Below are 13873 nucleotides of genomic sequence, written 5' to 3'. Positions count from 1 at the left end.
AATGCTCAGAATCTCGCCTCCCACTTCTCCTTTAGAGTTAACTGTGGAACCCATCAAACGCTCATGCATTATGCCAAGCTTATTCCCATCCACAAGGTTTTTTTTTTGCTCAAGGATAAACTGTCAGCTATGATAGCTGACAGTAGGTTATGTATATTTGAAAAGAAATGACAATCATTCTTCCAAACCTATGTCATTTTTTCCCCCAAAACTGTTTTTCTGTAAAACCGATTGAAAGTGGCTGTCTAATAGAGCTCTAATATTAAAACAAAATTAAAATCTGTTGTCTTGGAAGTCTTAAATACATGATGTTGTCACTCACCGCTGTGTGAGGTGCTCAAGTGCATTTCCAGGGCTCTTGCTCCAGAGAAGCTCTTGGTGCACTGTGGGAAGGGGCAGATACTGGGTGTCTGATGGGGTCCGCTGTCGTTCTCCTCCACTACTGTCTCTGGCTCCCTCTGTCGCCCACTGCAATAGTACATGAGGTGGGCCTGCAGGTTCCGCTCGCTCCGAAACCAGATTCCACATGCCTTGCAGGGGAAGATGTCCTCTGGAGAGAGATGGAGAGAAACAAAGGGGACATGATGTCAGGATACCAAAAGTCATTTCACATTCACACACAAGTATAAAAAGAGTTTGCCCACATTGATACACACATGCTCCTCTTCTCTACTTCTACAGTCCTGACTCTCAAAGCCTGTGTTAAAAGGCTTTTCCACCAAATCCTCAGCTGCTGCATATCGCTGTTGCTACCACTGGGTTAGTGCCCTTTCTCAAGGGCAAACAAGAACACTGGACCATCTGCTTACAGAAGCCTCCCTGTCGAGCTGAACCCAGATAGCCCTCGCTAAGTAAACAAACACATTATTTGCATGAGGCATCTATTTTGCAATTAACACGTTAGTTTGAGCCTCAGTGTGTTTATGTGAACCCAAAACTTGAAGGTCGATGGCTCTTATCTCCAGTGCGGAGACTCATCTGGGTTAATCTACGCCCGGCGGAGACAACGTTCCTTGTTAAGCAGGTGACTGAGTGCAGGCTGTGGACTAATGTGTGTGTGTGTGTGTGTGTGTGTGTGTGTGTGAGTGTGTGTGTGAGAGAGAGAGAGAGAGAGGGAGAAAGGACAAGAACATGTGTGTGTTCTTGTGCATGTCTGAACAAAGATACGTCTCCATCCAGCTCCTGTGTGTGTGTGTGTGTGTGTGTGTGTGTGTGTGTGTGTGTGTGTGTGTGTGTGTGTGTGTGTGTGTGCGCTTGTGTGTGTGTGGACACTTACTATTGACGATGGCAGTGGGCAGGATGGAGGCCATTGCAGCCTGCTGTGGCAGGAGCTGGATGCTGTCCAGCAGCCTGGCTGGGTACATGCCCTCACTCAGAGACATGTGGTTCACTGCTTGCAGACGTGAGTCAAAGTCCACTGCAAACGCCACCAGCTCCTCGCCCTCCATCATGTTCTTGGTAGTGGTGCACCACAGTTGGCCGCCTGGACGAAACAGAGATAATAAAGACATTTAAAAGGTTGCTGCAAGAGAGGAGAAAGCTGTTCTGCATGTGCATGTGAGTAACTGTAGTCCTTAATGTTGCAAGTTATTTGTATGCGTCTCAATGGTGCACACAAATGGTGCGTTGCATTACACTATGCAGTCCTGGGTAGGACATTAAGTAAAAACAAGTATTGTTCCAAAACTGAAATACTACATGCTACATACTGCATTGCCACAGGAATTTAATAAAGAAGACTTACTAGCACCTTTTTACATGTAAAATTACCCCAAAAAATTGTAATTTCACTTAAATTACAAGGAGTGTTATTTTTTCACTTAGTTTATTTCTCCACTCTGATACAATGAAGGTGAATGGAAATGTGTTTGCGGTTCTCCAAGCACAGAATATATATATTTTTTAAAACTCTTCTTTCCGAGATATGTGTCCACATTCCTCTAGATAATCAACAGATTCATTGGGACAATTTTTTGTGTGGTTCCAAAGAAGGCTCCTCACGGTGACGTCTGTAGGTTGCGCACAGTGATGGAGACACTCAAATACAACTTGTTTTAATCGCTACGAGCAATATTGGTGAATGATATTCCATTCCTTTTGTTGGAGGCAGAAATCTCAGACATAAATATATACAACTAATGGTATGTGAGAAATGTGTTTCTGTGTTTTGGGTGAACCTCTAAAAGGTCATTTCTTTCTTTATGCTGCCAATAAAATGTATTTTTCGGGCTACTGACGTTCATATCTAAAGGCAAAGCAAACCTCAGCCAGGGTAAACTGTAGCCTACAGTACTGTTGTCGGCTAGAACACTGAGATAGGTCCTCCATATTATTAGATTGTTGTGTTTTGGGATTAAGCATTCCTGTGAAATCTTCTGAACATATTCATTAAGTCAGAGAAAGGGGGAGGGGGCAGGAGGAGGGAAGGGGGGTAGAAGGAGAGAGTGAAGGTTTTAGCTTAGATAATATTTATCTCAGCACATGACAGGCTTTTCAGCTGCACTTCATTTTCCATTGAAGAGATTAAAGTTTTTAATATGACTATTTACAGAAATCTGGCTGGGGAGATAACAACAAACTATGATACACTCCCGCTAAATGGCAGAATTAGGACATTGTTTCTGAGGAAAGCTGGACAATTAATTAAAGCACACTGTTAGCTTTCAAAGATGTGCAAACATACCGACGGAGTGTCAGGCTGAGAGGGGACATGTGATTTGAGCCCTGGCTGATGTGGAATAAAGAGAGTCCTCAGGAGAGGTGCGGGGACTCGGGGATGAAGCGAGAAAGCGCCCTGCACATGTGGAACACCGATTACTCATGTTTACACAATACCTATGAATCACCAGGTTTAAAAAGCGCCCTGCAGACGCAGTGGAGGTGCTCATGTGAAGCTCTGTATGAAAACAATTCACTTTTCTGTGGATTCATTGGAAATGGAAAACTAAGGTGCAGTGGAAACAGTGTCACAATGTCTCTACGCCACCATGACATGTATTATGTATTAATCATTGTTACATTCCTAATATGAGTTTACCATTATTTTAATTCAAAATAGAGTGTTTCAGATTTCACATCACATGTTTTGATTAAAACCTTTCTAGCCCTTCCTATCTGCTGGAGACGGACTAAAAAATTAGACCGGTTGGAACGTGTCGAAGGAGTGAAATAGTATTAAAATATGCTATCTTTCAACTGCACTTGCTTCCTCTCCTTGAATGTGTGTGTGTGTGTGTGCGCCTGCCTGAGAGTGTGCATGTCAGCGCCACTTTAAAGAGCAGTGCCTATCTGTCGGCCAATCTGCTGTGACGAGACACACACTTCAGGCCGCTCCACTTCATCGTTTTGATTCTGTCATACCACACACTGCCTGGAGAGGCCCTTTGAATTTTTATCTCCTAATTAAAATAACAAAACTCCCCTCCACTGTCTGCCCAAGTTACCATCAAGGTAGATACAAACTGCCACTGACAATGGCAGGGAATATATCGCAGTCATAGCCACAAAAGTTTCTCTCCTCTGTATGGATCTCTTAGTTCAGACGCGCTCAGCTTACAAAGAGAATGATGAAGTGGGCTCTGACGCTCAGATACAAATCAGTGTTTTTTGGATCAATCCAAATCAAAGATACTGTATGCGCTCCGCATCTGAAATGAAGCAGATTATGTGGAGCCTGATGAAAATGTTTTACTGCATTTTGACAGCAGAATATGCACTCAGATTGCAGCCCTTCAGCCAAGAATGCTACAGATCCATCTGTTGTGTGTGAGAATGCTGGAAGTGAGTTTTAGGACTGCATGTCCCAGTTTTACTGAGCCACACAAAACACTGAGGCAGCACTCTGCTTGTTACAGTCACTCAACCAAGACAGGGTAGCATTTGCTCTGGCTGCAGGATTATGGTTTAAACTACACTTAATTATTGTCATCAGAATTCAAAGTCGTCGCTCTTTCCGATCTGTGACATTTTTTTCTTCCACCAGTTCGAAGTAGTACATGTATTCTGTTTGAAACTCTTTTCTGAAACAATCAATTTGATCACATTTCACATGTCGATCAAGAATCTATAACTGAAATTTACAAAAAGAGTGATTAACTGCAGTCGTAACATCAGCACATTTGCACACAAATAAATAGCAACAACTATACACATATATAACCCCAACCCACAGTACATCTGTGTCCGGAGACATGCGTTTAAAATGATGAGCAGAAACGTCATTTTAATTCATATGGAAATGCAAGGCAGAGAGAAGTGAGCGCACAGGGGCATCAGGTGGGCAACAGACAAAAACAATATTCCATGAAGGAGCTCTCTGGAAAGATTTGTCATGGCTGTTTCCCCCTGACAGCCTTTTTTTCATGACAGGTGATTTAAGTCACGGAGACACAGGTGATCCACCTCTGACAAAGGCATGATCTGCATAAATGAGGAGTGGTGTTGCTGGGGGGGGGGGGGGGGGGGGGGGGGTGTCACGAGTAACAGCTAAAGACCAAAACTGTAAGTCGAGAAAACTGGGGGAAAGGCCGGGGAAAAAGTGGAGCTTGTGATTTGCACTTGTTTGCCTGCTAACTGTCTGCAGTGAGCTGCCTTTGTGCAGTGGCCAATGCAGTTGGAATGAAGGCTATTGTCTAAATCCTCCTGCAGAGCACCTGATAAAAGAATAAAGAACTATGACATATTCTAAAAACAATGGAGGAATTAAGGGGAGACAATAGGCCAGCTGCCTCATTAAAACAATCAAAAACGGCATCCTGTACGTAGTCCAGATAATTAAAAACCACTGCTTCCTACAGTCTCTCAATACCATATCCACCCGCTCATTGAGACCCGGAGACTGTGGCTCTGCTGGCGAAATGCCCTCTTCCCTCTCTTCCTTTTGATTAATGCTTTATTTGAACATGCAGTTGAAGATGAACATATGAAGGAATTCATGAAACAAAATTACAATGCAAACACCCCCCCCCCTCCTCTGCATAAGTACTTATAAACTAATCAAACGTCTCAGGATGAATCGCTGGGACTCGGGGCGTGTGTCCCCTCCCCTTTTGCCTAAAGCCCCGAGAGATTTCAAAGGGCAGGCATCACAGGGCATTTTTTTAATTTTCTCACTTTAAATGACTTTATAAGAAAATGGGTGTGTACAGTATCTGTGTATTTATGGGGGAGGCTGGGAGAATAGAGTATGAGATACTTGAGCAGGAATATGTTTTTTTCGCTCCCTGCAAACCACCACCAGCACCATATCTTAATGAAGCCGCAAACAAATCTCTCATGCCTCGTGCAAAAGCTGAGAGACAACAAAGCAGCAGAAATAACAGAAGGGCCCGGATAATTAAACTGGCCTGAAGACAGGTATTCAAATGTTGGTGTGTAAACAGCACAACTCTTTAATAGTTACGCTGTAAAATGCGTAGTTAAGCACATCAGCACTTGCCTCTCCCATCTGTCCAAACACATTACCGTTGCAGAGGCCATTACAGCACTGAAGTACAGTCCCACTGCACCACAGCCACATATTCTGGGAGGGGTTGAATAGGGATTGGTGTGGAAACTCACACAGGCCCATTGGCAATATCTCAATGCATCGTGGGGCCGTGTATTATAAAGCATCGCGGTGCACTTTGAGAAATAGGAGGCTGATGCGGAAAATTCCTTTCTTCCTTTGCCACTTAAAGTTGTCGTCCCTGTTGATTGGCTCGGCTCTAACCGCTGGTCCTAATTGTGAAGTGAGGCCAGTGGTGCCTGAAGCCGCAGGAGAGGCTTGTTATTAAAGAGCTCTCCTCGTCTTGTCTTCCAATCAGCTCCGACTCCTCGTGGTCAAACAGGAGCGAGCTCCTCACACCCACGAATATCAAGCAGCTGCATCTTGTTAACCAGCGCATATTTATTTCTTTATTTACTTTGAACAAAGCTTTATCACAGGAGGAGTAAATGACAACAAGGCACACAAAACAACTTCCCGGTCAACCTCCCCTGGATCTTGTGAAAATATTAATCACAAATCGCGGATGAATAATATCTGTATCTGCACCTGACAGCAGACGGTGGCGGCGACAAACACTAAACAAATCCTCCTCATGAATACTGGTAAATATTTGGACGGTTTCTGGATCATCAGAGTTGAACACATTAGTATGACTCATGGCTGTCAAGCCCGCCGTCACAATCCCGAGCTGGAGCAAGCGAGCAGCAGAAAGGAAAACGCTGAGTTAGACACAAGCGGGAACATCACTCACAGGGTCAAACAAGCTTACTATTATTGACGGTACACTAAACTAGAATTAGCTGACTCTACTATTATTTCACCAAGGCTGTGACAAAGATTGACTCTCTCCCTCTCTATCCCTCCTCGACTCTCCTCCTCGCACGGCCTCCTCCTTCTCTCCCAGCCACTAGGAGGCACTCTTCTCATGCTCAAGCTGCGGCCAGTGGATGTGTTTTTGCTGTGATGATGCAGAGACGTCTCAGACATGGCCGAGGAGCAGAGACGCCAGTCTGCACATACGTCCTCGCAGGTAGGTGCTCGAGATCTTACTCTCATGAGAAATGTGTTTGGATCAAAAGGCCTTCGTCTAACCTCCGTTTCACTCCATCTTTACCTGGAAATCATGTTGTGTACGCTTCAACGTTCGGGACTGAAGGGATTTTAAATTTTAATGTTTAACAATCTTTTGTCTGCTGATGCTGCTTTCCTGTAATGACAGTAATCAGGAAAGCTGCAATGCTGTTGTCAGTTGTTAACACGTTTCCTTTATTCTATGTCAGAATTTTTTATGAATTGTTGCAGGGAAAACAAATTTTCCAGGAAAATAAATCATTTTCTGTAAATATGTGTTTACACAGCCCTGACTCGCCTTGTCTCGCCTGACACCCCCAAAGCCCCCCCCCCCCCGCTGGTTTCTCTCCTTTTGCACTAGTGTCCAGACTAATTTTAGCGTCAAGTGTTTTTGCAGATATAGCCAGTTCCGAGAGCTCATGGATGGCCTTGAGCAAATGGCACGCGGGTCAGAATCCACAAATTAAAAAGTCCTCCCAGGGGAGCCTCACACACACGCCGCTCTCCCCACGATATACATTCACAGGCAACAAAGACATAAAAGCAGCACAGCACACGGAACAATGTCATTCACACACACATTTATGAAATGTTTGAAGACAAAAAGAAAAAAAAACATGACAATGATGTGATTCAGCAAATGTTATACTGGGTAAAAATTAAACGTGTCACTTTGAAATTAAAAGATGTTTCCGCGCTCAGTCTCTGGAGATTTGTTTTTCAATACAGTGAGAATGACACTGGCAGGGGGATGTTTGCCTGGTAATAGTGTTGTAATGATTTTCAGGGAGGTGGGAAAAAAAATAGAAATATGAATTAGCAGCTGTTTCTGCTCTGTTGAAGTGCAGCGATGGAACTTGACTATTTAGATTTCAACTTCAAATGTAATCTATATTCTAATGAAATGTATTCAATTAAAGTTGGAGTAATTAACACACCAAATATTTTATTGAGACTTTTAAGAAACCATTTTTTTGGTAAGATTCACAGAGATTTTTCTTTTTGACATTTCCCTTCTGCCCAAACAAATCCAATGTTCTCCCACAAACAGTAACTGACTCTTATTCTCTCATTATACACTTTCTATGTTGCAGGTAACACACATGAGTTCTGTGCTGTCAGTCTGAGACAATACCAGCTACAAATTCCGACAGTACAAAGCTGTTCTCCCTCATTAGCTGCCACACAGAGTCAGCTCCTCCCTGTGCACAGTAAAGTGGAGTAGACTATTAAAGGAAAGCTCTGACTGGCTCCTCTCCGCTCCGCTCTGCTTTATTCTTTATTTGGACAGGTTTGTCCCATTGAGCTCTCTATTAGCTCTCCTTCTCTGCGGGTTGTGCTGCCTGTGTCCTGGTTGTGGCCAGTCGACATGTGTTTACTGCGGCCCCCGCTGCGGCGGCAGGCTGGTTTGGGGCCCATTCTGACCAAGCCCTGCTAATGGGGCCAGGAGACCCCTCGTGACAGGACTCCGCTGTGTTGAGCACCGCAGCAGACCCTACCCCTCCCTCCCCTCCAGCTGCGGCCCCATGGCCCATGTCCCCCTACCCATCATGCCTCGGTGGGAGCAGGTGAACGGCGGAGGGCCAACGGCAGCGAGCTCGGTTTTCCTTGGAGAGCAGTGTGCCATCGCCACGCGCCTCAGTGGTTCCTCCAACATGGCTCCAGCCCTGCACCACATGGGCTGGCTGGCCAGTCTGCGTGTGTGTTTAAGTGTGTGTGTGCGTGTATGTGGGGGTGTATGGTGGATGCCAGCCCTAATGCAAATGCTTGCCGTTTAAAAAATGGGAGCCTCTCTCATCCTCTGTCTCTCCTCTTTGGAAAGGTCTATTTTGGCCTTCTGGTGCTGGCAGTTATATTTTTTTCTTCTCCACAAGGACAGAGAGCCAGAGAGATGCACCTGTCATCCATTTTTGAATTCAACATTATTGATCTCGTCAGGAGGAATGGAAATTATTAAGTTATGTGTTTCTCACTATGAATACTTATTGATTTGTGCCTTAAAACATTCATTTATTTAATTTGCAAAGTGTTTCTAGGCCTTATTTATGGTCATGCAAATTTGGTTTTCAGAGCACAGTAATACACGGAAATGAAATACACACACACACACACACACACACACACACACACACACACACACACACACACACACACACACACACACACACACACGCACATTAACTCACCAATCACCTGTGCAACATCACAGCATGCCCTCTGTCTCTGCACCCCTGTAATTCTACATATTGCTTTAAGTATGGGCTAATTAAATTTTCTGTCGGTTTGCACGAGAAATAAATAATCTGCAGCTAAAAGGCCTAATTGCGTTTGTCACATTGTGTCTCGGTGGCTGGTGCATCGGGAGCACAGCCGCTGCCCTTGCTCATTGCCATTCTGTCGTCCTGGCAAGCCCCCGCGCTGCCCCAGGTATCACCACGCGGCCATCTGGAGCCGACATCTGTCTCTCTATTGATCACAAGGGTTTAGCACTTGATCAAACAGACTGCGACAGGAAATTGCTCTTTTCCCCACAGAAAAGGCCAGTCGCCTGCGTGAGGGTAATAGAGTGGAACTGAGATGCAGCACCAGCGCGGTGGGCAGGCGGGCACGGGAACAGCCAGGCAGGCAGGCAGTGGCACACCAGTGTCGGATGCTGTGGAGGTGGCGGGGATGGCACTTTGTCTGCTGCCCTGACTCCAAGACCACGCTTCGAACCTTTGTGCTAATACAGCATTCATGCTTTTGCAGTCACAAAATATGAATTTGTTGTGTTTTTCCATACAGAGAAACCATGTGTGTATGTGTGTGTGTGTGTGTGTGTGTGTGTGTGTGCAGAAGGTGCAAGCATCACCTATGATTAGAAAAAAACCTGTCATTGAAAGAGCAGAATTTATCTTTCAAGTCATTCAAATAACTGTCTAAGCCAACAGCTGTCTGAAAGTGTTAGAAAAGCTGGATGCAAGTGGAACATGCTACATGATAAGTACACCAGATGGTGGAAATTAATGTATTTCGTAAAAAAAAAAAAAAGAAACTTATGCATTAACACCATGGCTGCATTCTGGTAATTCAGAAGGCGTTTCTGTCAGTTTTCCTTATAATCAAAATACGTGACAGAGGGAGGAGTAAAGTAGTTAGTGTACAAATCTTTTTTTAACTATATGTTTTTTTAAATATATAGCCGAGCACCTGGGTGTGATGTTCCAAAAGTGGGAAATCCCAGACGAGACAGCACTGGTCTGGAGCTCACTTGTAACCCCTGTGGAGTTCAACGCATTATTAGAGCCTGAGGTGAGCAGCTCCTGAAAGATGTGTGTTACAGTACGTTAGCTGAGGCTGCGGTCCACATCTAAAATACTGGTTTGCTCGGGCGTGCTTTCAAGGCACTCGCTGTAACATCATGTTTAGCAAGTATGGACAATTTGATACTGAAGGTGACATTTATTCTGCATTGTAGAAAAATATTTAATTGTTCCTGCAGAGAGCGAGATATGTGTTCCCCTTGCCTACAGTGCTGGGATTGTCCTTTGGAATATGATGCAAATTTGGGATGAAGCAACTAATTTCATCCTTGCACCCTTGCGCACCCCGTCCGCCCCCTCCCTCAATCCTCCGCCAGCCTCCACCTCCCCAGACACGAGGATTCTGATTAATCGTGTGACCGCCCCTCGTTTTTGCATTTTTACACAATCTCACGGCGCCACGGTGAGATGTGTGAGGTGTTGTGCCACTTTTGGCAAGCTGAAAAGATGTAGCCCAAGGAAGAACAAGTCGAAAGTATGAGGGGAAAAAAATATGACCAGGGGACGTGATAAAAAATTATCAGCCAGTGTGTTTTCCTGTTTGGTTTTAATCTACATTTAATTAAATTCTTATCTGCTGTGTGCTTATGGCTGCATTTGAATGGCGAGGCTGCATTCATTATGAATGGTAAAATTGAACTCAGTACATTGTGTGTGGCCCAATAAAGAAACAAGACTCTTATTGCAGCGCATGCACAGGCTCCGACAGACATGCGGAAAAAATAAGTCAATTAAGATCGGTCTTTAAATTACTGCTGTATCAAAACAAGGGGCGGGAGCATGCTCCATAATAGAATCCTGACAGGGGAGAGAGCACAGTTGACTGTTGTTAATATACATCCCATTTGATACAGCCAATTGTATTAGCCTGTTTATGGAATGCACACAGATGATGCACAGTAGATTTACTGTTCTGTCATGATAGTTCATAATCAACAGAGCTCGGGAAAAAAGTTGACTTCTATGAATATAGAGGTCAAATGAAAAATGGCTGCAGCAGTATAATAGGAGTTCCTCATAAAGATTCTGCTGGTTTATCTGAATGTTAGAGGTCAACAGCAAAGGTCAATGACGGAATATACAGACAATATGTGGGCTGGAGCCGATACCGAAGAGTTAAATCCAACGGAGCACAGAATGGGAAGAAAAAGGAGATTCCGCTCGTAAATTGTAATACTATTGACAAAAGACACACAGCTTATAAAGGGGCAGGCGGTACTTCATAAGCTAAGAACAATATCCCATAGGCAGCACCCCGGAAAACGTCGAAAAAGACCCTGAGCCGATACTACAAAGTTGGGCCCCGGCAAAATCCCTAAATCTTCCCGTTTGCTTATTCCGAGCAGCATGGAGGGGGAGAGGGAAGCTCCCTGCTGCCTGCCCATGTTTACAGAGCTGTTCTCATCTCTAGGCCTTGCTCATCCACGGCACTGACACACGGTGTCGACATGATTAGGGGTCTGTCTTTGCATAGGGCTGTGTGCGCGCGGGGGGCGGAGGATCGGCAGATGAATGACTTTGGCGCATCGGAGAGGGATCACAGCAGATAATCGCTCCCGACTGCTGCGCCGGAGCTCTCAGATCTGGTCTTTAAAATAATGTTCGGAGTCAAGTCTCTCCAAAGCTTTTTTTTTTCTCACAGGTTATCTTCTGCATTTTATGTTTGCTGTTTAAATCTTAACAGGACACAAGCAGCAAGGGAGAGCAAATATGTCTGGAGTCGGAGGAAGCGGAGTGGAAATGTTATTGCGAGGGGTTAAGATTAGCTGTGGCAGGGGCTGACGAGATGAAACTCCCCTCTATTCGAATGGCTTTCATTCCTTGAGAAGAACTTGGAATGTTGAATTTAACCTTGGGAGGCCGGATTCCTGTGAGAAGTATGGTGGGGATAAATGAATCTGACCTCTCGCTAATGCGGACAGTATTCAAAGGCTCAAACACAAGACAAACAGCAAATCTACTTAAGGACATTTAAATACAGACCACCAGCCGCACACAGACAGTGTGAATACAGTACAACATAAATTCCACTATCATAAATACTGCTATCACACAAACAGAGGAGCCATAAAGTACGGCTGCCTGTGTCTGGGACTATAAACCTCTGGCGTTACTCATAGGGAATAAACACACGTGCACAATTTACTGCAGTAGATCCCCCCTTTGTTTATCTTTTAAATAAGCACACTTTATCACTCTCCTGCATAGGCAAATTGCATGCAATGTGTGTTGTTTTAACATTTGATATGCTGTCCAGAAGATTCATTTCTCCCTACGAATTCAATTGTCTTTGCAATATCCTGCTGCCATAGGCATCAGGCCCCATCACCTGTTCGTTATCACTGGCCGTCCTGTTTGGGAGCTCTTGAAATGGTGCCATGGCATTGACTCTGCGTTAACAGCAGGTCTCTGAACTTCTCACGGTTGATGGCGGCGGCTGGGAAATTACGCTAACAACTAATTAACATCATAAAGAGCGCTTAAATGGACGGACGACACCTGCAACCTTCATTTGCACACGCTAACGCAGAATTACCTGTGTTTTTATTTTTGCAGATAACGCATGCATTTTTTAACACCTTTTAGAATATTCATTTCCACGGCTGGCTTTAGAATTGGCACCACTGTCCTTGTTACTGTGCACTGTAAAAAAAAAGAAAGAAAAAAAAGCCACCGAGCCAAAATAATAATAGTCAAAACAGAGCGCTGGCAGGATTCCTGAAGCTGTTATTTTTGAGTTTGTGTTCACCTTTAAAAAAGTGCAATGCCATATTCTGTGCCTGAAATAACACATTCCATTTCTAATTTCTATTTGAATGCAAAAAATTTCGAGGCGACAGACATGGACCTCCAGTTACTGGTCCGAATAACAAAGTGCCGCCTGTCAGTCTGAGACACTTTGCTGGCTGGCTGAACTAAGCTGGTTTAGACTGACAAGTCTTCAACAGTGGCAGCCTCAGCTTCCTCTGGCAGCCCTCTGGACTCCTCTCTCTCTCTCTCTCTCTCTCTCTCTCTCTCTCTCTCTCTCTCTCTCTCTCTCGACTCTTTCACTGGAGATGACCACAATACAGTCAAGTATCCCTTGCTCGCTCTCTCTCTCTCTCGCTCACTCTGTGTGTGTCTTTCCTTTAAAGGTCTGAAACAGCGGCTAACTTCCACAGGACGGTAATGCACTCACACCTCATTACAGAGCCACATTATGGACTACAGCAGTAATACGGCTTTAATCTTCTCCAAATCGTTATAAATGTCAAGCTGGGGCCAGGGACTTCCCAGCCTACTGCACCAATGGCTTAGCCTGCTATCCCCTCTTTTCCGTATTAGCTATAGCCAGAGAATTACACTCACTGCCAGATCCCCTGGAACTTTCAACCCCTTTGTTCCAACATTCAATGCACCATTAACATAGCCTTTGAAATTGCCTCTCCCCCCCTTTCCCAAAAAAGCCCCAAACAGCTAAATATGAAAACAGTTGATACCCATACCCTGCCACATACACTGCCTGTACCTCCCCCTTCTTTTCCTCAGCCTCTCCTAATGAGACGCAACATCCCTGTCTCTCCACTGAAGGATCCAGACTTTCTGTGTGATAGAGAGACTGCGGCTGTTTATTAATAATGAATTTGGATGTTTGCGTGTGGAATGTTATCAGCGCGCACACAATCCCACCAATAGTTTGCCCTGATGGGGTAGCTGGGTTCCTCATTAGCAGAACATATTTAATCCAGAAGTTTCTTATCAAATGTCACACCTGCATCTCTAAATGGCATTTTCACATTCATTCCCCTGTATTTGGGAGATGAGGCTCCAAGGTGCTTTGCAGAGATTAAGAAGGAGAGAGAGTGCAAGCTTATTTTATCATTTAGCGGGTCTGGAAGGAATCCAAGGAGTTTTTGTCTTGTTGTTGTAATTAGAAAGCCTTTTAAGTGATAACGCCTGCATAGGAATATGAATATGTAGCGATCAGACCAGCCCCCCCCCCACCTCTCCCTCTCTCTCTCTCTCTCCATCT

At 44.6% G+C, this 13873-nt stretch overlaps 1 protein-coding gene across 3 annotated transcripts in view; it reads right to left on the bottom strand.

Annotated features, from left to right (window-relative positions):
- zfpm2a (zinc finger protein, FOG family member 2a) overlaps positions 1–13873 on the bottom strand; it is a 117741-nt gene that overhangs the window by 3661 nt on the left and 100207 nt on the right. For 2 of the 3 annotated variants that reach the window (XM_034611911.1, XM_034611912.1), the window contains exons 6-7: positions 1277–1483; positions 323–550 (exon numbers count right to left, since the gene is read on the bottom strand). In XM_034611911.1, the coding sequence (XP_034467802.1) occupies positions 323–550; positions 1277–1483 (435 nt within the window). Of the gene's footprint in view, positions 1–322; positions 551–1276; positions 1486–13873 lie in introns of all 3 variants that reach the window. The other variant, XM_034611913.1, reaches the window with a different exon arrangement.

The sequence above is a fragment of the Hippoglossus hippoglossus genome, chromosome 16 (genome assembly GCF_009819705.1).
Source record: "Hippoglossus hippoglossus isolate fHipHip1 chromosome 16, fHipHip1.pri, whole genome shotgun sequence".
Lineage (NCBI taxonomy): Eukaryota > Metazoa > Chordata > Actinopteri > Pleuronectiformes > Pleuronectidae > Hippoglossus > Hippoglossus hippoglossus.
This window is presented reverse-complemented; position numbering and strand designations above follow the sequence as displayed.